The 26,018-nt window shown below is 47.1% G+C and overlaps 1 protein-coding gene across 1 annotated transcript in view; it reads left to right on the top strand.

The window, feature by feature from the left end:
• The window catches only part of BARX2 (BARX homeobox 2), a 76,138-nt gene extending 56,880 nt beyond the window's left edge, over nt 1-19,258 (top strand). The window contains exons 2-4 of the mRNA XM_019421410.2: nt 3,847-4,147; nt 8,729-8,813; nt 18,234-19,258. Of these exons, the coding sequence (XP_019276955.1) occupies nt 3,847-4,147; nt 8,729-8,813; nt 18,234-18,500 (653 nt within the window). The 3' untranslated portion in view covers nt 18,501-19,258. The remainder of the gene's footprint in view (nt 1-3,846; nt 4,148-8,728; nt 8,814-18,233) is intronic.
• The last annotated feature ends 6,760 nt before the right edge of the window (nt 19,259-26,018 follow it).

The following is a 26,018-nucleotide window of genomic DNA, read 5'->3' as shown; positions in this document are numbered from 1 at the left end:
GCTTGAAGACCTTATGTGATCTGACTGCAGCATATTTCTCCAAATTTTTATCTCCTGTGACTCCCCCCCCCCCCCCCCCCCACACACACACTTTACTCACTCTGCCTTTTTTGCTTGACTTTGAACACAGACCATTCCCACTTTAGGGCTTTGCTCAAGCTGGTTCTGTGCCCGGGTGCTCTTCTCAAGGTTCTCTCCCCTGAGTCACCTGTCTGCCAAAACTGTCACCTCTTCCTTGCCTTGCCTCCCCTCTCGGAAGTATCTGCCTCCTCCTCACCTGCCCCATCTTCATAATGTGCTGTGTTTTTCTTCACAGAATTTATCACAACTTAGCATTATATGTATGCGTATCTGTATGTATGTATATATATAGTGGATATATATATTTTTTTAATTAAAAAAATTTTTTTACTTATTTAATTTGAGGGAGACAGAGAGAGCAGGGGAGGGGCAGAGACAAAGGGAGAGGATCCCAAGCAGGCTTTGCACCATCAGCACAGAGCCCGATGTGGGGCTCGAACCCATGAACTGTGAGATCATGACCTGAGCTGAAACCAAGAGACTAATGCCACCCAGGTGTTCCTTTAGCATTATATATTTGTTTTCTGTCTACCTCCCTGACTGAAATGTAAGCTTCCTAAAGGTGGTACTTTATGTCCCCAACCTCTAGAACAGAGTACAGCCCATAGCAGTTGCTCAGTAACCATTTATGGCAGGATTGAATCCAGGATTAGATTAATACGTAGAGACCACTGTGCACTATGTTCTACTCCCACTCCTTCTGTAGAGGTAATTACTGTTAATAACTTGACGACTAACTTCCTAGGCTTAAAAAAATGCATTTATAAATACAGATACCCATCTGGATTTTTTAATAGAATGCAGATTGTTCCATACCTTTATTTTCTCTCAATAATATATTTTACAATTTTTTCACTTTACTTTATCCATCTTTCCATGTAACCTATCAATCAATGTATCTATCTGTCTATTTGTTTATATAGCTCTGTTTAGTGGTTACATCGTAGTCCATACTGTAGATGTACCACTAATCATTTTCCTGTTGATACGTGAGTTGTTTCCCTTTTTCACTATTATAAACAAGGCTGCAGTGAATACGCTTGTACGTAAATCTTTGTGCGTATGGGCAAATTGGCCTCATTATAGAATTGCCTGGTCAGTAACTTGATAGGCACTGCTTAGTTTGTCCTTTTATTAAAAAATTTTTTTAGAGAGAGAGAGAGCAGGGGAGAGGGAAAGAGGGAGAAAGGGAGAGAATCTTAGGCAGGTTCCATGCCCATTGTGGAGCCCGACATAGGACTCGATTCTATAACCCTGGGATCATGACCTGAGCCGAAATCAAGAGTCAGACACTTAACCAACTGAGCCACCCAGGCACCCCAGTTTGGCCTTCTAAAAGACTATACTGGTATATCACCAACAATATATGGGTGCCCATTTCCCCATATCCTTGCCAACACTAGATATTACCACACTTCCAAAATATTTTTTAATGTTAGGGAAAAAAGTTTAACTCTCTTCACAAGAGAAAGCGGAAACTCAGGTGATAAAAGCATTACTGACAGGTAGGTAACTAGGCAGTTGCCATGCTGGTAAGCTCCAGAGTGTCTAGAGTATAAGTTAGCCTGTTTAATAAAGCCTGTTCCTTTTAAAAGAAATGTCCGAATTAAAGGAATAAAGTGATTTGAGATGAGAAATACCTCATGCCAGTAAAGAAGCTTTCAGATAATTTTTTTTCAAGAAGTGACATTTTGTAATGTATACTGGGAGATCCAAAACCAGAGGCCCAGGTGTCCTTATTTTCTTGCTATAATTCATTCCCAGATGTTTTGTTTTGTTTTGTTTTGTTTTCTTCAAAAAGAATCCACAACACAAAACCTCAAGTGTTAGCATTGGCTGGAGAGTTCATGGAAGTCATAGCCGTTGGTGATTTATTATTTAACAACGTTGTGGTTTGTACTGGGCCTTTCTAGAAGAACAAGAGAAGTTATCTGCTTTAATAACTGTGACTGGAGTCCAAAACAGAAGCATGGGAATGAATAAGAAGAGAAAAGCCAACCCAGAGGAGGGAGACAGAACACAAGCAGCCCCTGAATGTCTCTTTGACATTGGTTCGTTTTAACCCAGAACTAGTGTGAATGTTGGCTGGCTCACATGCCTGCCTTTGCCTTCGTAATGAGTTGTCAGGGCTGGGCCGAGTCCCCAAGGGCAGTCCCTGTGTCTCCTCTGTATTCATCAGATATCAAAATGGGCTTGGGATGAGAAGTATTTTACTGGCATCAGTAAGTTAGAATTTGAAGAATTCTTTGAAATTATCTTTTACTCACTATGTGGATGGCAAGACTGAGGCCCGGAAAGATAAAATGACATATAGGTAATGATCATGACATTTGAAACATAATCCTATTGAATAATGAAAAGGAAGAGCTCTTTTACTTGAACTTTAAAGACGTAAGATTCTTGGACAGAAAAGTACTTCTGCCTTGAAATTCCTAAGGCAGGAGTGGCACATGGCTAGCATATATACCACCTTACGCCCCCGCAGATGCCCACGGCATTTCGGCAGACGTCATCACTCAACGTCAGCTCTCTTTTCTCAGCCAAGCTCTGACCCAGCCTGGCAGTTGTCCTCAGCACAGTGCTGTAGGCAGCCGGCCGTAATGGATCCGAGTTTCCATGTGAATTAAAATCTTTCTGTTTTCCCCCTTCCCTAAATGATGTATGCATGTGGTTCATGATGTGATAAGAGTGGACTTCAAGCCAGAAGAACTTGGTTTGACTCCTGGGCCTTCTTGCTCAAAGCTCTAATCTCTGTGATGTTAGGCACGTCACTTAGCCTTTCACTCAGCCTTGTCTCTGAAATGAAGAAGTTGAATGAAATACTCATTTTCTTTTTAAAGTTTATTTGTTTATTTTGAGAGAGACAGTGGGGGAGGGGCAGAGAGAGAGAGGAGAGAGAGAATCCCAAACAGGCTCTGCAGTGGCAACACACAGAGCCCTAAGCGGGGCTCAGATCCACGAAACTGTGAGATCATGACCTGAGCCGAAAACCAAGAGTTGACGTTGAGCCGACTAAGCCACCCAGGAGCCCCTGGATGAAATAATCTTTCAGCATCCTTCCAGCTCTGAAAAATGTTATGATTCAAGGTCTAAAGACCTCTCAGGAGGAATGCACAGTTTGAACTATGTATTTTTACAAAGACCAGAGGTGATTCTCAGGCAGTTTGTATATTACAAACCTATTTGTATTCTCAAGTGTGTGTTTCTAGCTTTTTCTGACAACTGCTTTTCATCTGCTCAGATTATTGACCCATAGTTCTGAAACCAGAATTTAGAGGTTTAAAAAAGATGGTGGGTGCTCCTGGGTGGCTTAGTCAGTTACGTATCTGACTCTAGATTTGGGCTCAGGTCACGATCGCACAGTTCATGGGATCAAGTCCTGTGTCGGGCACTGTGCTGACAGTGCAGAGCCTGCTTGGGGTTCTCTCCTTCTCTCTCTTCCTCTCTGTCCCTCTCCTCCCCCTTAAAATAAATAAATAAACTTTAAAAAGAAAAAAGAGAGAGGGGAAACGTCCACTTAACACCAGAGGAATTGCAGGACCCTCTTCCTGGCCGTGGGGACCTCATACCTCAGGCCGAGCACAGCTCACCCGCCCACCCAGCAGTTCTAGGTCATGAGTTGCTGCTGCTTCCCCTTCTTCCATTATACCTCCTCCTGATCCAGAGGCCCCACCAGTCAGGTCTCTGCAAGCGGTCCTCCGGGGGCCTCTGGCTTCCTTCCCCCGCTGGCTCCTCTTGTGACCTGCTTCCCTGTTTGTCTTCCAGGCCCTGCTTCCCTCCGGGCATACCCTCTCCTCTCAGTGATCACCCGACAGCCCGCGGTCATCTCCCACCTGGTCCCTGCCACCCCGGGAGCTGCCCAGGCATTGTCCTGCCACCCGGCCTCTGAGGCCACCTCTGCTGAGGTCCCGGGGGGCGAGGCTCTAGGCAGCAGCGAGTCAGAGACGGAGCAGCCCACGCCCCGGCAGAAGAAGCCCCGTCGGAGTCGCACTATCTTCACTGAGCTGCAGCTCATGGGCCTGGAGAAGAAATTCCAGAAGCAGAAGTACTTGTCCACCCCAGACAGGTGAGAAACCAGGGAGAGGACTGTCCACAGGGAAGGCCCTTGGGCAGGGAAGAAGACCCCTTTGGCTGTGTGTGTGGGATGGATGGCCACAAAGACTGTTTTAGAGAGGTTCCACACCACGGCAGGAGTCTCGTCCTTGGCTTCTGTAGTTCCTGCTCGTTCAACAGAACCCAGCCCACGTGCACTCCTCACACTTAAGCCCCGGAAGCCTGCGTGTTGCTGAATTTATGCTCCTTGCTGTATTTAGCTTAACTGCTCAAGTATAATAAGCAAGGTCATGTTTAGGAAATGGTTGCCCAGGTTCTGAGCTGGAAAACGGGTTTGGTTTTGAAAAGCCACTTTGCACACAGGCTCAGGTGCAGTGGGGCTAGATGTGGGATTGGGACCCGGGACCTTCTGGGGCTTCTCCCTACCCCGTGACTCCCAGCTGGCTCAGTGTGCTGGCCTGGCTCTTGCATGGAAAGGCCTGGATTAATTCAGTTGAGGAGCTGTTAGATGTCCTGATACATGTGAGAGATACTAAGTCAGAACCACGTGGCTGAGAGGAGGAGGACTTGGATGGGAGGCCCTTCTTTAAACCCTTTTGAGATCCAGATCATTGAACTATGACCCCTGCTTTACTCAGATTCTCACCTTATTTCTTTAATTTAGTATCTAAACTGCAGACTGTGCAAGAATGTATGTCTTGTTTCTTCAAACTCACTCTGGAGATGTGGAAGTGGCTGAGCTAATGAGCGATCTATTTTGGGGGAGGATTTTCCAGGTCCTTTCTGCTCACTTCCTGGTCCGTGCTAGGTTTGGCCCTTAGTCCTAGCAAAGAGAAAGGGAAGGAAACCCCAATGCATCTCTTAAGCTATTAGTAGCTGTTTGATACAAATTTAAGTGAGAGAGGAGTCTATAAACCACTAACCAAAGGGCACACATCAGGGGTTTGCCGTATGCCAGGCACTGTGGCAGGGGTTATGAGTCTAGAAAGTCCGGATCAAGGGGAAGGAAATGACAAATGACTACAACACAGTGCGTGGGTACTGGTGCCGGTGTGTTACCAAGGGCTGGAGGAGCACAGAGATATTGCTGAGTGTGTCGGGTGGGGATCGGGAAGGTTTCTCAGAGGAGGCAGCATTTACGAAGAGCTTTGATTCCAGAGGGAATGGCACTCAGAGGCAGAGAGGCACGTCTCCCTGCTGAGGGAAATGCAAGTGGTAGGGACATCTCCAGATGAAGGTGCATGTGTGGGCGTGGCCAGAGATGAGGCCGTGGGGATGGGAAGGCTCGTGGGCCTGGCCCAAGAATGCACACTTTGTCTAGGCTGTCCATCAGCAGCCACCAAGCACTGCAAATGACATGGCCAGGTTGACATTTTAGACTCCTCACTTTGGTGGCACCGTAAGTGACTGATTTGAGAGGGAAGCAATGGAGCAGGAGAATGGGAGGGAGTCCAGGGATAGTCACTGAACACCTGAGTTAAGGTGGTGACAGTGGGAACACAGAGGGGAGAAGAGATTGGAGAACAGTTTTGAAGGTGGAATGGACAGAACTGACACTGGCGTGAAGAAGAGAGGAGAGAGAGTGGGAATTCTGCGCTTCCAGGATCGGGCCACCGTAACTGCAGGTGTGCAAGGCAGAGGACAGACTGGATTTGGTGGGGAAAGAGTGAGTTCTGTTTGAACTTGAGCATCTGAGGAGCCTTTGGGTGGACAGTGGAGACGTGGCTGTGAACTGGGGATTAACAGAAGGGATCTCTAGGCATCAGCAGCAATTTCGGTACCCCCCGCATGTGATGGAGAGCCTCGGGGATGTGGGCAACCAGGTGAGGTGAGCACATTATTTACCACTTGTGTGGTGGTTTACCAGAAGGGCTTCAACAGGGTAAAACTTAAGGCTTATTTTCTAGAAGCCAGAGGATTCTTTAACAGAAATGTTAGTTCCTAATAAAGCTCCTGGGACTTCCGGATACCTGCCCAGGCACCTCTCAGGTGACCTACGTAGGATTGATTCACTTGCCTGGGGAGAAGGACACCATCTGGTTGGCATGGAAGCTGCCGCCTTAACCCGCCCTCTCCCGTGTTCCTCACCTCCCTATGTACGTGACCAGGGCCATGAGCACTCCCTCCTCCCACAGCTTTCTCCCTCTTCCCCTTTGTTTGTTTCTCCAGTTTCCTAGGTGACCCCATTTAAGTGAATATGCAGGGAAGTGAGAATTTGTAACGGTGGCAGGTAATGAGAGAAAGCTGATGACAGTGAAGCTGTTTCTGTAGCCAGAGTGAGTCAGGGGTGCATTTTTCCCAAGTGAGCTAACGCCATGTGCTAACACAACGCACAGAGCTGCGAACTGAGCCTTCCATTGACTAATGCACCTGATGGCCTCAGGTGAACCGGGCTGGAAGGCGCGGTGGGAGCCTGGGAGACCAGAAGCCTGTGGCATGGCCCCCTGGGTCCTTGGTTCTTCATGAATGACTGCCTGGGAAACAGCTCTCTGTTAGCGGGGGAGACCTAAGTGCTGTTGGCAGCGGGGCTTTATTAGCTTCAGTCTGTTAATCACTTTCAATAAAACTGTTAGCTTCCAGTAGCCCTTTTCCTGGGACGGCCAGACATACGTGAATGCAGATTTAAGACAGGCTCTGAAGTTCCTCGGAGAAAGACTGTGTTTAGTATTGGAGGTTTAAATTGCACACTCTAGTCAGAGCAGGGGGGCTGGGCAGTGCACCCGGCAGTACCAGGAATTAGCACCTGGAACCTTCATTGCCGATACCCATTGGCCTTCCTGATGGTGATATGTTGCTCCTCACTCTCACGGGGAAGATAGTTGGAGCTGAGAACTCACATCTGGGAGTCCCTGAGGCTCAGGTTCTTGGCTCTGAAGGTTTGTGTGAGATAAGGGACCTTAGATCCACAAATTATGATCCTTAGAAACCTCAGAATTGTAATCCTTAGGATCCTGGGACCCTTGAAAGTGGTGACCCCTGCTCATTATATCAAGGGTGCTCATCCCAAATTACTGCTCTAGCTGTCCATACTTCTGCAGTGACCCAGGTTGGAGCCACAGGGAGACAGCTAGGGTTGGCTCAAGGAGGTGGTCCAACCAGTTGATGCTCAGGTAGACCTGGGGTTCTGAACAAAGTAGGTCAACAAAGTAGTTGTAATCTTGAGGACTGGGTTTGGAAGCCTGGTTCTTTTTCACATTTAATATGCTCCAATTGGGTTGTTTGCTACACCTTATGATGTGGCACCCACCCCTGCATTCTTCTCCACAAAAGCTTGAGCAAGGACTTCCCTTTGACAGATCTAACTTGTACAAAAATATGGTGGGTGGAGGGGAGCCCCTATATAGGAGGAGGACTATAAGACAGACGTAAGCAAGTTTGAATTCTGGCTCCACTTCTCACTCTAGGATCATCTACCAAGGGTCAGCAAAGTTTTTCTTGTACAGGGTCAGCGAGAAAATATTTTCAGTTTTGTGGGCCATATAGTCTTTGTCTCCACCATTCAACTCTCAGGCTGTAGCATGAAAGTCGCCATGGACAGTACGTAACAAAACTTTATTTACGAAAGCAGGTAGCAGACAGGATTTAGCCATGGTTAACAAGAGATTCTAGTCTCTCCAAGCTTCAAATCTCTCATCCATAAGATGGGGAATAATTATACCTACTTCACAGCACTGTGAATGGAAGAAATAAGACAGCGTATGTCAGGGGCTTAGCACGGGGGCCTGGGTACTCAAGAAATAGTTGCTCTGTTGTCAGAAGTAACTCCAACCTCACACCTCCCAGGAATGGCTTTGACATTCAGGACTTTTCAGAAGGCTACAGAGAAATGCAGAACCGTGGTTAAAAGCAGAATGGGAAACAGGAGGGGCTACTGATTTAATTTCATTTGGAGTCTACCATTATAACAGTTTAGGGCAGCTACAAGGAATGAATCAATCCATCAGAAGGTATTTTTGAGTCCTTGGTCTGGCTTTAGAATGTGATAGGCACATTTGTGGACTCTGCCCTTGCAGTTGAGTCAGGGAGACACAAATTATTCATGTGAAACAGTTAGAGAACACTTGAGAATGTGGAGCCACCTCGGTGAGGGCTGACAGTTGGGAAGGTACAGAGCAGATAATCCATTGGAGGTGTCATGGGTGTGGGGAGGCTCACCTGGTGGGGGGGGGGGAGTGGCTTGGGCCAGATCTGGGATGATGAGCAGGATTTTGACAAGGATGATAGGTCTTAACTTTTCCTTTCCAGTATGGATTTGGGGGTCAGAGCCCTTATTTTGTGTAGGATCCCAGTAAAGACTCTGTCAGGTCAGAAAGAGGACTTTGCAGTCAAGGCTGAGAAATCCTCTTTGGGTCCAGTGTAGACACTGAATGTTTCCAGGATGATTGCCCTAGGTATCTGTGGGTGTGGGCAACTGTTTCCTAGGTTCCCAGAGTTTCATCCATGAGATTCTTGGAAAGTATAGTTTTGGGGGGAAGAACTGGTTTAATGGAGGACGTTCACGCATTGATAGCAGTGCCAGAGTTGGTCAAAGGACCCCATCTCTACTGCCCTTCCCCTCCTTCCTCATCCTTCCTCTGTATCTCATGCCTTCTAGGTTGGACTTGGCCCAGTCTCTGGGACTCACTCAACTGCAGGTGAAGACTTGGTATCAGAACCGCAGGATGAAGTGGAAGAAAATGGTAAGAAAGAAGAGAGTGAGTCTCACCATGTGCCCATCATGATGGGAAAAAGTCTTACTACAGGGCTGGTAAGGAGGCAGGAAGGACCATTTGGTGGTTTGGGTTCCAGAGAGTGTGATTCCTATCATGATGCTGGCTGTGGGGGGAGGCAGTTTGAACAGTCAGATAAGTCATTCCTCCTGACCTGGATTTCCTGACCAGAAGGATATTCTTTTTCACAGTTTCCTTAGAAATAAAAGAAAGCCCACAAGCTTCTCAGTTGCTAGTTTTAACCCCACCTGCTAGCCTTTTCAAAGAACTTCCTTCCCCCTCCCACCAGTAGCTTAGAATAGAAGTCAGTACTCTTTGTTTATAATGACATATAGGACCCATCTGTTGTTCCTGTAGCTCTGTGTCCTGTAATGCAGTGATTCTCAAACTTTAGTGGGTATCAGAGTAACCTGGGTTGCAGGCAAAAACGTAGAACTCCAGGAGCCTCCCAACACCCTGACTGCAGAGATCTGTGACAGGGCTGGGAATGCATGTGCTAACAAGCTCCCAGCTTCCTCTGATGCACTTGATATAAGGACTACGGGGTCCCTAATACTACTCTAACACCTAGCTAATGCCTCATTCCATCTTTGGTTTTTCAGTGGACCGATGAACAGAAACATCTCTCTAAACAAACCCCCCCCCCCAAAAAAAAACAAATCTACATCTCTTATATTTTGAGGAACTCAACTTCCTTTAAAAAAAAAAAAACAAACAGTTTGAAAGATGTGTTAAACCCAAACTTCCCAAGTAGTTGAGTGTTTCATTTCCAGTTTTGTAAACTGCAAGGGGAAAAGGTCAAAGCCCAGAGAACAGAGGTGAGCTGGGAAAAGAGGCTGGGAAGCAGCCTATTTTCTTTAGGGACCAGGAATACTCAGAAACCTCAGAATTGTAATCCTCATAAACCTGGGACCCGGTCCTTTGTCAGTCCTCACTGAATCCTACTGGTCCTTTCTCGTCTCGCATGGACCAGGGGGTCCAGGCCTGCTTGGTTGACATTCTAATTTGCTAACCCATCTGGTCATGCGCCATCTTCTCTGGCATTTCAAAGGCTAGAATCTGATTTTTTTTTTTTTATACAATCACTGGAGAATATTACCTTAGCTATTGGAGAATAGCTAAGGTAATTATCCATCCCCTGGTTTTCAGGAAAACAAGTAAGCTAATAGATATTTTTAATAGCTAATAGATAGTGAGACATTGTCTCATTTTTTGTGTTTTTGTCCAGTAATTTTTTCTGAAAACTTTAGTTCTTGCTGTTGACTGCTAACAATGAAAAAAATAAATACATTGTAAATTAATATTAATGGGAAACATTAAAAAAAAAAAAAAAAAAGCCAACAAGGCAGCATTTATCTTCCCGGAAGGAAATTCCTAGGCAAATCTCATCATTTGCTCTGGGAAGGCCTGAGCCTGAGCGGAAGGGAGGTTCATGAAGGTGGAGGCCGTGTGGCTCTCGGAGTGCTTGCGAGGCGAGGCCTAGATGTCACTTGCGTGTACAAAACACACATATGCTGGGTGAATCAGCACGTGTGTTAGCCTCTCTTGTGAGCCATGCCTTGTCCTAGGCATTATGGGAAGTAACGAAATAAGATGTAAGCCTGCCTTCATGGCATTTGTGATCTAGCTGGGGAATCGAGGTCCAGGAAGCAGCCAGGGAGCACATGATGATGAGTTATAATTACTGGGCGGTGTATAAGCCCACAAGAGTTCAGAGGACAGGTATGTGAGAAGGGTGCCGGGAGAAGGTGCCGGATAAATGGGATTCAGTTAAATAGTGTTCATCGCAACACCTCGAGAACGCTAATACACACGTGAAAACGATGGCGGAAACCTCCTGGGGGACTGATCTCAGAAAGAACCAGATCTGGGAGTTAGAAACCCTGGGCCAAGTTCCCATGCCTGTCCCTCCCTGACTGATTTTGGGCAAGTCTGCCACCCACCTCCTTCCTCCGTCAATCATCATCATCGACATCAATGTCTCCTGAGCGGCAGAGGCATTGTTGAAATCGGTTATCAGCAATCTCTTTGTGAGTCAGACGACTAATGAATTGACAGCTCGCCATCCCTGCCAGCACCGCCCGATGCCCGTGGGACGAGCGTGTGCCTTTGCCTCCGACGTCACTTGCTGGTCACCCGCCACGGTGCTACAGGCACAGTGTGAGCTGGTTATCCATGTCATATAAGGCAAGATGGAAGTAAGTGAGCAGATTGAACCTCAGCGTGCCACAGGCCAACCACATTCAGGTCCCTTTAGGAAGCAAGAGCGCCAGGCTCTCCATTCACCAGTTATTTATTGAGCATATATTGGAGCACCAGGCAATGGAGATGCAAAGGTAGGTCATGAACCCGTCCGTTCCAAAATAAAATTAGAGCTAGATACTCAGTCAAGGAGGAGGAGACCGACCTGTAAAACTAGTAATCATTCAGAGTGATCAGGGCAACAGGGGGATTTACTGGGTTCAGAATCAGGATAGAGAAGGGAGGGCTTCACGTTGGTTTTAGTGGGTGAATAGAAGTGGGCCAGGCGAAGGTGGGAAGAGCGTCATGGGCAGAAATCCTTGGAGCACTTGAACTACTTCAGAATGGCCAGAGCTAAAAGGAGAGAGAGGGTCGTTGCTCAGTTTGTGGGTCTGAGTTCCGACTCTCCCAGAACAGCGAGCCATTGTTGGGGGCCTGAGCCTGATTGCCTCATGTTTTCCTGGTAAAACTCTTTCAAGGCTATCTCTTCAAGTACTGGGAGAGAAAGAAAAAGCTAATTGGGTAATAAAGATGTCTCAAGGCTAGTAACCTAATTGGAACTGGAAAAAGATTAGCACTTGATTCTGAGTTATTCACACGGCGGCCAACGATAGTGCTGCCAGAGGCCAGATAGCATCTCTGACTAGTTTTTACCGGTCAGCATTTGTAAGCTATAGCAGGTGGGTAAATTTAATCTTGCACATTAGATGGGACGCTCACCCTCCACTCCATTTCTCTTTGGCTTTAGTTCCAGGAGGACCCACAATGTTTTGCAACAGGCTGAAAGTGCCTCATTATTCAGTGATCTCTTTCAGCTCTAACACGCAGTTCTGTTCTGTGAGAGGATCCAAATGTATTCACCACCTTCCTGCCCCGGTCACAGAATTGGGTGGGCCACAGACCATGTACCATCATCAGCAAGTCTCCAGAATAGGCAACAATTCCACACAATGCTACCAGTTACTGTCTATGTAATCTTGAGCAGGTTACTTAACCTCTGTGCGCCTGTTTCCTCGTTAGTACAATGCCTAATATACATGTACCTTATAGGGTTGTGGTGTTGACTGAGCTAATCCCTGTAAAGCTCTTACCACCATGCCTGCTGCATAGTATGCAGCTGAGAAATTTAGCTGCCACCCTCCTCCTCCTCCTCCTCCTCCTCCTCATTTACCTATCCATGCTTTCTGAGGCCAGGAGACACAAGCTGAAATTTCCAGGGGCTCTGAATGTTTCTTTTGGATGAGAGCGATCCTGGCTGTTTGTTCTTTCTCACTGAGCACTTGCTGGGTTGTCTCCCAGTCAGTGTCTTCGTGTTTGGGGCCCTGCTTGAGGCACCACTGGGCCTTTAGGACAGAAAGGCTGCTGAACAGGGTGCTGGGAAGAGATTCATGCTGGAGAATCTGAACTTGCCTCTCACTGCTTGGGAACACTCATCAGTTTAGCAGACTCTCACTGCTCCAGAGAGCTGCAAATGAAGACAGAGAAAAAGGAGCAAAAAGCACCCCGGTTAATGAGTCCGTGGCCGAGGGTCTGCTGGGAGACTGCATAACTGCAGATAAATATTAGAAATAACAGGAGCACAGGGCTGCTCAGTGGTTGGCTCAGTTGGTTGGGCGTCCGACTTTGGCTCAGGTTGTGATCCTGCAATTCGTGAGGTCAAGCCCCGCGTTGGTTCGCTGCTGTCAGTGCAAAGCCCCCTTCGGTCCAGTCTTCTCTCTCTCTGCCCCTCCCCTGCTTGTGCTCTTGCTCTCTCTCAAAAATAAATAAACCTTAAAAAAAAAAAAAAGGAAAGAAAAGAAATAACAGCGGCACATTTTAGGTATCCTTTGTACATTATGCACAATGAGCGTTAGATTCAAATGGGCAGGGTTTTGTGTTCAAATCCCAGCCCTGCCCTCGGCTTGCTCTTTGACCACGACAAACCACTTCTGCCTGCTCGGTTTCCTGTCTGAGTAATGGAGGAGGTAGAGGGTTCCTCCCTGCATTGACATTACAGCTGTGCTGTCAAACTGCCTGTCCCTGACCCAAGCGCCTCGGGAAGGAAAGAGAGGCCTGTCCTGACATCTTCAGCAACAGAACATTTGAAAAACAGTTGTAAAACTCTAGTTTTAGAGTTCTGAGGCAGACTGGCAGCAGGCACAGCTAATAGACGTAGATGGTGTGCAAGCTGTTTTTCCAAGAGGCATGTGACCTCGAGAGCAGTGGGTTGTCTGACTCTCCCAACCGAGGGAACTAAACTGGCTTTAGGAGTCATTGGGAAGGAGGGATCTGGGGAGGAGGGCCACAGGGTGCATGAGAATGTGCAGCTCCTGGAGTGGGGCGGTTGTGAGATAATGGCACATCTCAGGTGTGCTGGGAGGCAGGGGGCCAGAGGTTGAATGCGGGAAGCAGCCAAGAGGGTAGTTATCTCCTAATTACTGCTTGTGCTGGAATGTTTTATTCCATTTAGAAAATGGTCTGGTTGTTTTTATTATTATTTTTTTTCATGCGGTAGGAAAACAGCCAGGTGGGGTCTATCCAAGCTGTGTGGGTGGTGTTCTCTAATTGCTGGGCTGGACTTTCTTTTGCCAATTAGGTGGCTTCCTTAGACCTGCCCTTTTATAACTTGATTACTATATGGGGCAACTTAATTTTGTATAACCTCTTTTATACCAAGTGGAGCTGCTTTCAACATGTCAGTTCCATCTTGGCACATCTGGGTGCTTTCAACAGCCTGCACTCAGACTGAATTAAAAATCAGATGCTGACTTATGTGAAAAGGAATATATAGGGACGCCTTCTCCCCAGAGGTGGATTCTGTCAGCATGTATCCCTTGTTAGAGGTCCCCTTCATATCTCTGTGTTTGCTGTTTGCATGGAAAGTACAGTGGCCAAGCAGATTCCTGGCTAGAAGGAGGTGTTTACTGAGAGCTAATGGGTTTCCTCGTGCCATATACAAAAAATAAAGTGAACCCCAGACCTAAATGTAAAAGCTAAAACTGTAAAACTCTTAGAAGAAAATTTAAGAGTAAGTATGCACAGCCCTGGACTTGGCAAAACCTGCTTAGCACACTAAAAGCACAAGCAACAAAAGAGAAAATAAACTGGGCTTCATCAACATTAAAAACCTTTGTGCTGTAAAGGACATCCTCAAGGAAGCAAAAAGACAATACACAGAATGGGAGAATGCATTTGCAAATCTTGTATCTGATAATGGACCTATATCCAGAATGTATAAAAAGCTATTACAACTCGGTAATAAAAAGACAACCAGATTTTCAAATGGGCAAAGGATTCTTCTTCTAAAGAAGACACAGAGCTGGCCCATAAGCACAGGAAAAGATGCCAAACTTCGTTAGTCATCAGGGAAGTGCAACTTACACGGGAGACCACTTCCTACCCACCGGCATGGCTATAACCACAAAGATAGAATATCAAGTATTGGTGAGCATATGGAGAACTGGAACCTTCATATACTGCTGATTGGCATGGTGCCACTGCTTTAGAAAACAGGTCTGGAAGCTCGTCAAAAAAATGTAGTGACCCTATGACCAGCAATTCCATTTGTAGGTAGGTACCCAAAAGAACTGAACAGATACTTCTATACCCATCTTCATGGCAGCACTGTTCACAGCAGCCAAAAGGTAGAAGCAATCCAGGTGCCCATCAACTGACACATGGGCAGATGGAATGTGGCATATCCATACAGTCTATGTTAGTTGGCCATAAAACGGAATTGAAATATCGATATATGCTACAACATGGATGACCCTTGAAAACATTATACTGACTGAAAAGAAGCCAGTCACAAAGGATGACATATTGTATAACCTAATTCATACGAAATGTCCAGAGTAGGCAAATTTGTGGAAACAGAATCAAGATCAGCAGTTGCCTAGGGTTGGGGAGCAGGGGCTGGGGAGAAATACAGAATGACTATTAACGAGTGTGGGGTTTCTTTTGGGGGGCAATGAAAATGTTCTAAAATTGGATTCTGGTGATAGTTGTACAATTCTGACTGTACTAAAAATCACAGAATTGTCGATATGAATGGATGAAGTGTATGGCATGTGAATTATATCTCAGTAAAGCTGTTTTCAAAAAAGAACCTATGGTTTATTGAATTCATTCATTCTTACAATTTGGCACTGGAGATCCTGTGCTCCTCTCAAAGGAAAGAGTAAGTATTTAGTGACTGCAGAGATATAGTTAGAAGTTGCTTGCCTAGAGCCTGACGCAAGGGATAGATGTAGGACTCACCTTCAAGGAGCCTCTGTTCAACTATGGAAGATAAGATTAAGCTAGTTATGTAAGCAGCAAAAATATAGTTTGCTCCTAATTATCTGTGCTAATCCAGGTACTCCTGAAGCCCTTCTCACTAGCTGCTGAGAAAATCAACAACTAAACCACACCAGAGTACAGAGCCAGTGGAAGGACTATCTGTTATGTTCTAAAGTAACACATAAATATTTTTAGAGTTACCCCTTCGTAAGTCATGGTACCCTTGTGAACATCACACACTGGGATAATAATGTATGAGATCAGCAAAGGCCATTTGGGATACTGTTATTTTGCTTGCTTTATATCTTTCTTCACCTCTAGGAAAAGGCTTGTTGTTCAATACCAGTTATTGAATGCCTGCTATGTGCAAGGGCTGAGTGGGTGGGACAGGCAAGTAAACATGCAGTGACAGTGGTTTATGAAAAGTGCTCGCATGGAGGGAGTGTAAGAGCTCATGGGGCACATGGTGGAGGGTGTTGGACTTCCACTTGGGAGATCACAGAAGGCTCCCAGGAGAAGCACTACCTAACCTGAGTTAACCAGATGAGGAGGGTGGGAGGCCTATTCTGGACCGAGGAAATCTGCCATTCAGAAAAAGTTCTTGCTCTTTCCAGTACACTATCTGTTGGTCACCCTGTGAGATAAGGTATTATTATCTCTGTTTTGCAGATAAGGAAACTGAGGCTCAGAGTCTTTAAAGAACTCTGAACTCTCCCAAGGACAAAACAGAAAAGTAACAGAGTTAACATTTAACCTAGTTATTCTGCTTTCAAAGCTAGCTAGAACTTTCTATTCTCTACTACACCCTTGAACACTATAATTCTATATTTCTTTTTTTTTTCAGTTTTTAAACACGTTTTTGAAATTTACATCCAAGTTAGTTAACATATATAATAGGGTAATAATGATTCAGGAATAGAATTTAGTGATTCATCATTTACATATAACACCCAGTGCTCATCCCAACAAGTGCCCTCCTTAAAGCCCATTGCCCATTTAGCCCATCCCCCCACCCAACACCCTTCCAGCAACCCTCAATTTGTTCTCTGTATTTAAGAGTCTCATGGGGCACCTGGGTGGCTCAGTCAGTTAAGCGTCCAACTTTGGCTCAGGTCATGATCTTGCTGCTCATGGGTTTGAGCCCTGCATTGGGCTCTGTGCTGACATCTCAGAGCCTGGAGCCTGCTTTGGATTCTGTGTCTCCCTCTCTGCCCCTCCCCCACTCACACTCTGTCTTTCTCTCTCAAAAATGAATAAATATTAAAATTTTTTTAAAGAGTCTCTTATGGTTTGTCTCCCTCTCTGTTTTTATATTATTTTTGCTTCCCTTCCCTTATGTTCATCTGTTTTGTATCTTAAATTCCACATATGAATGAAATCATATGATATTTGTCTTTCTCTGGCTGACTTTGCTTAGCATAATACATTCTAGTTCCATCCATTTGTTGCAAATGGCAAGATCTCATTCTTTTTGATCACTGAGTGATATTCCATTGTATATATATACCACATCTTCTTTATCTGTTCATTAGTCGATGGACATTTGTTGTCTTTCCACACTTTGGCTATTGTCGATAGTGCTGCTATAAACATTGGGGTGCATGTGCCCCTTTGAAACAGCGCACCTGTATCCTTTGGATAAATACCTAGTGCAATTGCTGGGCCGTAGGGTAGCTCTATTTTTAAGTTTTCGGGGAACCTCCATACTGTTTTCCAGAGCGGCCACACCAGTTTGCATTCCCACCAGCAGTGCAAAAGGGTTCCTCTTTGTTCGCATCCTCGCCAACACCTGTTGTTGCCTGATTTACTCATTTTATCCATTCTGACAGATGTGAGGTAGTATCTCATTGTGGTTTTGATATGGATTTGCCTGATGATGAGTGATGCTGAGCACGTTTTCATGTGTCTGTTAGCCATCTGGATATCTTCTTTGGAAAAGTGTCTGTTCATGTCTTTTGCCCATTTCTTCACTGGATTATGTCTTTTGGGTGTTGAGTTTGGTAAGTTCTTTATAGATACAATTCTATATTTCTTACATTTTTTTCTGATTACAGAAATATATGATCATTGTTTAAAAAAATTAGAAAATACAAAAAAAATTTAAAAATTATTGATGATCTTCATACTGCAACCAAGGTGGTATATAGTTGTCTGTCCTCTAGTTTGGATTATGCTGGTATAACCTGTTTTCCACAAAAGTATATTAATAATATTTCCCGTATCACTAAACATTCTCCTACATAATAACTGTAATGGTTATCAAGTATTCTCTGTTTGGGATATACTGTATTTATCTACCCAATCATATTGCAGAAATTTAGAGTATATTTCCCCCAGTTTTTGCTGTTAAAACCAATTCTTTGATGAACATTTTTTGCAGATCAATCTTTACATCAGTCTTTGATGACTTCCTTAGGCTTAATTACTAGAAGTGGAATTTCTATGTCAGAGTGTACACATTTTAAGACTTTTGATTTGAATTCTCAGATTGCCTTTTGAGATGGTTGCACCCTTTACACTTCCATACTGGAGTATGAGTATTTCTCTTCCTGCTTGCTATAAATACTGTCTTTTTCTTTTAACTTGTCAACTTGATAGAAATCACAGTAATATTTTAATTTTTTTATTTCTTTCCTTACCGTTGAAGTTGGATTTTTTAAATGTGTTTGTGATCATTTTATTTAATGCCAAAATATGTAATATTGACGGAAAATGAGTAATGAACATTTAATGAATGAAAATGTCTTTATACCCTAGAAGTGATGAGTTGAAAATCCTTTTTGCCAGGCCATCACTGCTGGGAATGGATGGTATAGATGCTCTTGACTGGGAAAGAGGAGGGAGGAAGTTCTTTATTAGATTTAATGACCATCCTTTTTTCCCATATAGGTTCTTAAAGGTGGACAGGAAGCACCCACAAAACCCAAAGGTCGTCCCAAGAAGAACTCCATCCCCACCTCAGAAGAGATTGAAGCTGAAGAGAAGATGAACAGCCAGGCCCAGAGCCAGGAGCGCCTTGCACCCTCCCAGAGACAGGAGGAGCTCTGTGACACACAGGAAGCAAAAGCATGCGATGTCCCCTTAGAGATGCCAGAGCCCCCAGGCCAGCCCCAAGAGTTGCCAGTAGCCTCTTCGGAACCCCCACCATCAAGCTAAAATAAAACTCTTTGGGGGGAAGGGGGAGATGGGGAGGAATGGAAAGAGAAGGCAGGGAGAATAGGGAACCGCTTCCCAAAGCCTGGTAAACTCGGTGGGGGGGAGGGGGACAAGAGATCCTGGTCCCCCTCTCCCCCACGGGTCTCAGTGGTTTTCATCACAAGCATTTGATGAAGACTTGGCTTGCCTTAGGCCTTTCTGTTCCTGAAAGGCTGCTTTAGCCATGGGATGCCCTTGACGAAGGGAAACAGTGCCTTGGAACTGCCTGCCCCCACTGGGGTGGTGGCTTCGGGGCTGGGTGCAAGAGGCCTGCCCATGTTGCGAGCCCCACCCTGGCGTGGTGGAGGACTGTTCTGGCTCTCTCCCTGCCAGCCTCTGGGCAGCCCGGCGTCCAAGCAGAGAGAGATGGAGAAGCTTGGGCAGCACGCCTGGCTTCCTTGCTGACTCAGCACTTAACTTCTGTAGTTTTGAAAGAGAATTTAATGGTTTTGGTTGTTTTTTTGGGGGGGGTGGGTGGGGCCGGTGAGGGCGGACAAAGAAAAGTTGGGGGAAGGGAGTTCTGAATTATTAGACTTGTTTCTGAATAAAGTTTGTTTGAAGACTCGTGTGCCTTTGTACCCATTACAAGATGGTCAGGTGACCTGAGAACGGATACGCCTTGTTTTTCTTGCTTTTTTGAGTTGCCATCCCTGAAGCTGCAACGCAGATATGTTAAGAAAACTTTTATTTTTTAATGAAAAATAAATCTTTCAAAAGGATTGGGTGTTTGGTTTCTTCGGGGGAGTATATTTAGTCCTTTCTGAATATGTCTTCTGGAAAGAAAGACCCAGAGAGCTAGCCCGGCTCCCTGGGCTTTAATTTCCCCCGCTGTCAAATAAAAGATTGGGCTCTGCCCACCACCCCTCCCACCGCCTTCTGCCAGAGTCGCTCTGCCATCAGCCACTTTACACTGTAGCCTTCCAACTGTAAACATTCCTTTACTTTTTTGAAGAGATGATAAATGTATTTGTTTCAAAAATCCAAAAAGACTTGCTCCCCACCTCCACCCTGCATAGGTAACCATTTTTATTGGTTTCTTGTTTATCTTTCTCTAAACATGGATGTTTAAAATTGGATCATTTGGATGATGGGCTCCGCCACAAAAGGAGATTTGAGAGCTCCTTGCTAGATGTGCTCTGCGATTCGAAATTTAAAATGATTCCCCAGCTTTCAGTAAGACCAGGAAAGAGGGGACTCCAGACTCGCTGAAGAACTGTGACCATCTCTTTGTCGCGCCCGCTGGCCCAGAGGCCTGACCTCACAGGGGTCCCCTTGATCTGCATTTCCCTGCACGCTCCCTGCTGATGTCCTGCTGGGCAGAGCGCCCACCCTGCACGCTGGCAGCTCACCATCCCACAGTTACTCTGGGCTCGGGAAACGTAAACCAGCTTCTAGTCATGGCCTCCACTAGGGAGCAAAACGTGTTGCTTGTTCTGTGAAACAAATTACGTAATTCTTTTCAAAGGTACGTGGGACCGATCTGCTTGTTTTCGCTAATCCGGCTGCCTGCTTCCCTCCATTAACACCGACAACGAGAGAGACTGCGACTTTGATTTGGCGAGGCAATGCCTTCATCCCCTTCGCTATTGAGATCAGCAAAAAGAAAGCAGTCTTTTTCTTACGTCTTGTGAACAAAGGAGGTAAGGATTTGGCCTCCGAGAACCAGTTTGTGCAGACCACACCCAGCCGTGTGTGAGGTTGCTCGCCCTGTGCATGCAGAAAGCTGCCTCCTGCACCTCTAGCCCACCCAGAGGTACAGCTTTATGATCTGCCTACCGTGCGGTGACCCAGAGAGCTGGAGGATACACGTGGACACAGTAAGCGGGTGGGCCTGTGCCAGTCTGGTCTCACTCCTAAGGAACTGCACTGTCCTGTTCAGCTCCATCCCAGAAAACTTTTCATTTGGTTGCTGTTTTCCTGTGGTTGTTTTCGGGCTCTTGTCCAGGGCTCTCATACTGTCCTTTTCTTTTTTTTTTTTTTTTCTTTTTTTTAATGTTTATTTATTTTTGAGACAGAGACAGAGCATGAATGGGGGAGGGTCAGAGAGAGAGGGAGACACAGAGTCCGAAGCAGGCTCCAGGCTCCAGGCTCCAAGCTGTCAGCACAGAGCCGGACGCAGGGCTTGAACTCGCGGACCATGAGATCGTGACCCAAGCCGAAGTCGGAAGCTCAACCGACTGAGCCACCCAGGTGCCCCTCATATTGTCCTTTTCTGAGGTGTCTGGTAGTGACTGTCATCACACCAGATATGTGTGTACACACACACACACACAGAGGCACTGTTTCTTTAATTTTTTTTCTTGTTAATGTTTATTTTTGAGAGAGAGAAACAGAGCACGAGCGGGGAGGGTCAGAGAGAGAGGGAGACACAGACTCTAAAGCAGGCTCCAGGCTCTGAGCTGTCAGCACAGCGCTCCTGACATGGGGCTTGAACTCATGAACCACGAGATCATGACCTGAATCGAGGTTGGAAGCTTAACCGAGCCACCCAGATGCCCCACACAGGCACTGTTTCTGACTTGAGGCCCTTAGTCCTTGGCCTGTCATCTGTATTGTTTCTAGGGGTTGGAGGTATTTCAGTGGAGGGCTTAAGACCTCTGATGATCTTCCTGGTATTTTGGAAGACTTGAGCCCAGTGTCACCTCCACTTGGGAGCCCTGGGTTTGTCCTCTGGCCTCAGCTCTGTGTACTCTTGCCCTGTGACTCCAAGATGGGTCAGGGCTGGGCCTTGAGAAGAGTGGGCATTGATTCCACACCAAGCCCTGCTCTCCCTCCATCTTTCCCTTTTCCTTCTAGTCTTTTCCATATTACCTCTACTTCCCAAGATATGTGATGGTACCCAGAAACCAACTCCGTAAGTTGTCTGAGGTGTGGTGACTAGGAGGAGGCCGTGTGGCCTTTGCTAAACGAAAGCATTCTCTCCCTTGTCTGGTGTGCAGGATGGTGACACCATGAGGGTTCAGGGTCTTATTCTAGGGTCTGGCCACCTGATGCTTTTTGAGAATTTCCAGAGGAAGGGAGAGAGCCGAGGCCAACTGCCCACACAAGGAAGCAGACCACAGAGACCTTGGCTCTTACTTCTCAGTGTCTCTGAGCATCGGAGAATGCTTTCACAAGCACTTGTAGCTGATGCCGCCCCCTCAGGCTGTGAAATGGGCTATTTCTTCCAGTTTTATAGGAAGCCTATTAACCAGAGAGAGGTTACCTTGTATCTCTGTCCCTGGGTCACAGAGCTGGTCAAGAGCCATGCTGAGAACCAGCCCAGGGGCCAGATTCCCTGCTGGGACCTTAGAGGTTAGCACTCCCTCCCAAGACCACAAGGGGCTGTCAGGGGGGAGGGGGTGGGGGTGGGTTCAGCAGCAGTGTGCCCCACAAGTCAACCTCGTCCTAGGCAGGGAGGGGCTGGGGGCTTTCCTGGCTACCTAAGGTGAGGCTGCCAGAAGCCACCGCCTCTGCTCCCAAACCCTTGCATCTTTTATGTTAGAGAGCAAGGATTCCTGGAGCAGGTTCTAGACTCTCAGTAAGTGTCCCAAGTGTGTGTACCTAACAATGGGTTGGGGTTCTGGGTCACCGTACCCTCTGATTCGCTTCTACGTAGTCTACAAAGGCTGGCTGAGACGTAAGGCTCAGACCTGGCCTGACTCAAACAGTAACCAAATGGGTTCCATGCTGTGAGCCTGTAGTCCTTAAATTAGTCCAAAGAGATATATCAGAAACCAGCTCTCACTAGGCTGGTTTTAAGTTTTCCTCAGAGACTAGTCCGGTCTAGAGCTGTCTTAGAGATGGGGTCTGGGGACCTCTGTGACCTCCTCTTCCCTTCCTCAGGTGGTTCAAGTTCCCTGTCCCTTTCATGACCTTTCAACTTGGTTCCACCCGGCCTTGCCCCACGCCCTGGGCTGGGCTGGGCTGGGCTGGACTTACAGGGTATGAAGTTCTTTCCTCAACAGGTTGTGCTTTGTCAGCCGGGTCACATGCTGTCCACTCAGCAGAAAATGAACAGGGACTTTGCAGGACCAGAGTAAAGACTGTCCAAAGGGGTCCTCCCCCATCTCTCTCCTGCCTGGGCCAGCCACTTAGGTTAGGTGACTGCCTGATCTTCCCACCAATTTCTGTAGATGCCGCCTAAATCTTAACCCCTATCATGTCATGCCCATCTTTGAAGGGCAGGAGCTATTGGGTTAGAGGGCTGAAATTTGCCTTGCACCAAAAAAAAAAAAAAAAAAAGGCAAACTTGTTTCTCAGGATTTCTGTGCACTGAATTGCTCTTATGTTTGCCTAAAGCCCTGAGGGGCTGCTGTGGCTCATTGGGTAGGTACCCCTTCACTCCTCTCTTCTCCGTTGCATCTTCCAGAGAGAGGCCACCCTCCTCTCTCTCTCTTTCAGTCCCACTCTGAGGGACTGTACCCAAGCTGCTCTGTGCCCAGGAGACAACATCCTCTCTCTGACCTGCCTTGGCTCCCCTCTCCCTTACCCTTCTCAGTCATGTCTTCTTGCTCCTTATTTACCTCACCTCTTCTCCAGTCTAACCTGTTCATTCCTTTCCACCTCTTCCTCTTCATGCACCTGTTGTCATCAACACCATAGTCCTGCCATATTTCCAAAGAGGACATGGATTAGCCTAAATTCCTTGTTCTGAGTTCCTTTTCCTGTGCTGAGGGTCCCAAGGCCCATGGGTACGTAATGAGAGGATCTGGAGGCTCCTGGTATCCTGTCGACATCTTCCTTGGATGTCCAGAGGCTTTGGGTTTTTAGTGGTCTGGTGGGCACAACTTGCTGTCACATTGTGGTCCCAAATCATGAAGCAACTCTCCTGGTCATTGGCCATTGTTAGAGCCACACTCATTGGCTTTAGGGCTGAGGGATGCCAGCACTTTTCCGACACAAGAGAGAAGGCAGAGGAAAAGATCTTTGTCCACGGAAACATTCCCATCACCCAAGGGAAGCAATGCTTGGCCCATTTCCCCAGGACCAAAGAGGGCAAAGAATGATCAGGAGCCCATACTTGGCTCATGGTCAAAGGTCAATCTATCCCCTCCTCCCCCATTTTGCTAGTTCTTTTAGAAGAAGTATTGACAGGGCTCTGAGGAAAATACCCTCAGAAGAATTTTCCTCAAGGAGATCACAGGCAGTGTTGCAGGGGGCAGTCTGAGAGGAAGAGAATGCCTACTGAGACATTGGTCTAAAACAAAAATTAAAATCCTGTCTATACCAAAATCAAATCTGGTAGCTGGTGGTGGGTTGGTGAAGTTGACCTGATGATTCATTCACAAGGTAATATGGAGAAATGGCTAAAGGGAGGTGAGTGCATCCTAAAGTATGCCTGGGAGGGCTATGGTGGGAAGGTTGCAGTGTACCCAGGGGCTCAGCTTTGAGGACTGCAGCCAAATCTAAAACTTTGGGATGGGCAGTAGCCAGAGACATCCTTTCCGCCCACAGAGGGAGAAACTGAGTCAAGCAGTCACTTGAGAGAGGGCCCCGAGCCAGCCGGGTGGGAGGCCAGTGCTGGGGTCCTCCGCCCTCTGGAAGCAGAGTGCTCTGGGCTTCTGTCTCCTTAAGTAGCACTAGCCACAGTTCAGATGCTTGCTCAGCATCTATCCTGTGCCTAATACCGTGCTAATGTGGGGTCGGCGGGGCGGTGGGGGGGTGGGGGAGTGGGGGACAGGGTACAAAGGAACAGGGCCCTGCCCTCAAGTAAGTTAAAATCCTGTTGGAGAAACTCCTACTTTACTGGGTTTGGAAAAGCAGCAGGGATTCCAAAAAGGGTTTTGAGGTATTTACACCTGCCCTTCCCTGCGAGATGGCATTCTTCCAGGACAAGAAAGGTGATTTAGTGTCCTCACCAGGCTAGTTCCACTAAGGGTGATGGGGGGTGGGGGGGTGTTAATATTTTAAGTAGGCCCCTTGTTCACCTGGAAGTGTGATTAACACTGGAACAACAGGTGTTTGCTAGATTCACCTGAATGTGCCTCTAATCCCGGATTGTCACCCAAATCCTGGGTGGTTTGGGGCTGGTCATTCCATCTGTAATCCGGGCGCAGATGCTGAAAAGAAGGCGCTTGACTCCAGCCTGCCTTTGTCTCCTTGCCTTCCACACTTGCCTCCCCAGTGGGCAGTGGATGCCAGGGGCCTTTCCTGTGTCTTCTCCCACCCACCTGGCTGTGCCCACCCGGCCGTGCCCTGGACTGGACTCTACCCAGGGCTCCCAGTCAGCCTCTCATATCTCCAAGTCCACAGTGGCTGGGTGGGGACGAGGCCACCACTGACTGCTGAGGGGGTGGTGGTAAATCACTGTGACAGGCTCCTTTCATACCTGACCTCCTTTCTTTCCCAAACCCACTTCCCTTCTGTTTATTTTTGTTGCAGATTTATTAGACACGCAGTTAAGTGCCCATTTAGCTCTGCAAACTGTCATCACGCCTGCTTTATGAATAAGATCATTCACTGACAAAACCCTTTAAACCTTTTTTTAAAAGAAGGTGGGGAGGAATGGGGCCGAGGAGAGGAGGAGGAAATAGTGCCCCAGGTCAGTGAGGAGGCCAAGAACAACCGAAACCCAAGCCGCGGCCTCTCCTGGAGCTCAAGAATGTAACAAGGGCCCTCAGAGTTGCCTTGAGTTCACCCTGTCCGTCAAGATGTGTGTCGTCTCTCCTGCGGGACTCAGGGGTCTAGAGTTCATTCTTTGTCCCCGCTGCCCAGGAGCAGACCGCTTGGGGCGGCTGCATGGTGGCTGTGCACCTGCTCAAAATGGTTGCCAGGAACCTCCAGGCATGTTGGGCTGAGTCCCTGCCGTTTGGGGATTCTTCGACAATGTCCTTGATCCAAGCCCTCCTGGTTCTGCCAGGGTTTCTTCCCCAGCACCTGGCTCCTGAAACACGCGTAGCTTTGCTGAACGTAGCGAGGCTCTGGCCTGGCGTCTTTATGCACCCTGACTATTCGCCAGGCCCTGTCACCAGGACATTTGCATCATCACATTGGATCATCTCAGTAGCCCCGTGAAGCCGGCACTATTACCAGCTCCACTTCAGAGATGGGAAAGCCGAGACAACGTGGGGAACTCTTCAGGCAGCTGCCTGACACCCCTGGGAGTGTACTTCTCAGCCCTGAACCGGGCCTGCCTTACTTAGACCAAGGCTGAGTTGCCTGAGCCTGATCTCAGGGCAAAGCAGGGAGGTAGGCAGACTCCTTTGTCTCCCAGCTTCCCCTACAGGTGCCTTGGCCCTGTTCTCATCCTGCTGTAACCTGGGGTATCTTTCACAGAATGGCCTCGCGTTTGGGGTGCAGACAACAGATCTTAACTGTGAATGGTCAAGCCCTCCATCTACCCACTCACACCAGCAATAAGTCCAGCCCCCCTCCCACCTTTTCTGTTACGTATCCACAGGCTTGGGAATAGTCGTTGTACTGCGTTGTCATTTGCAGTGACCTGGGAAAGGGACGCTGGCACCAGGAGGAGGCTCGGAGGAAGGGGTCACGTCTGAG

The sequence above is a fragment of the Panthera pardus genome, unplaced genomic scaffold (assembly GCF_024362965.1).
Source record: "Panthera pardus isolate Hobbes unplaced genomic scaffold, ASM2436296v1 HiC_scaffold_12, whole genome shotgun sequence".
Classification (NCBI taxonomy): Eukaryota; Metazoa; Chordata; class Mammalia; order Carnivora; family Felidae; genus Panthera; species Panthera pardus.
This window is presented reverse-complemented; position numbering and strand designations above follow the sequence as displayed.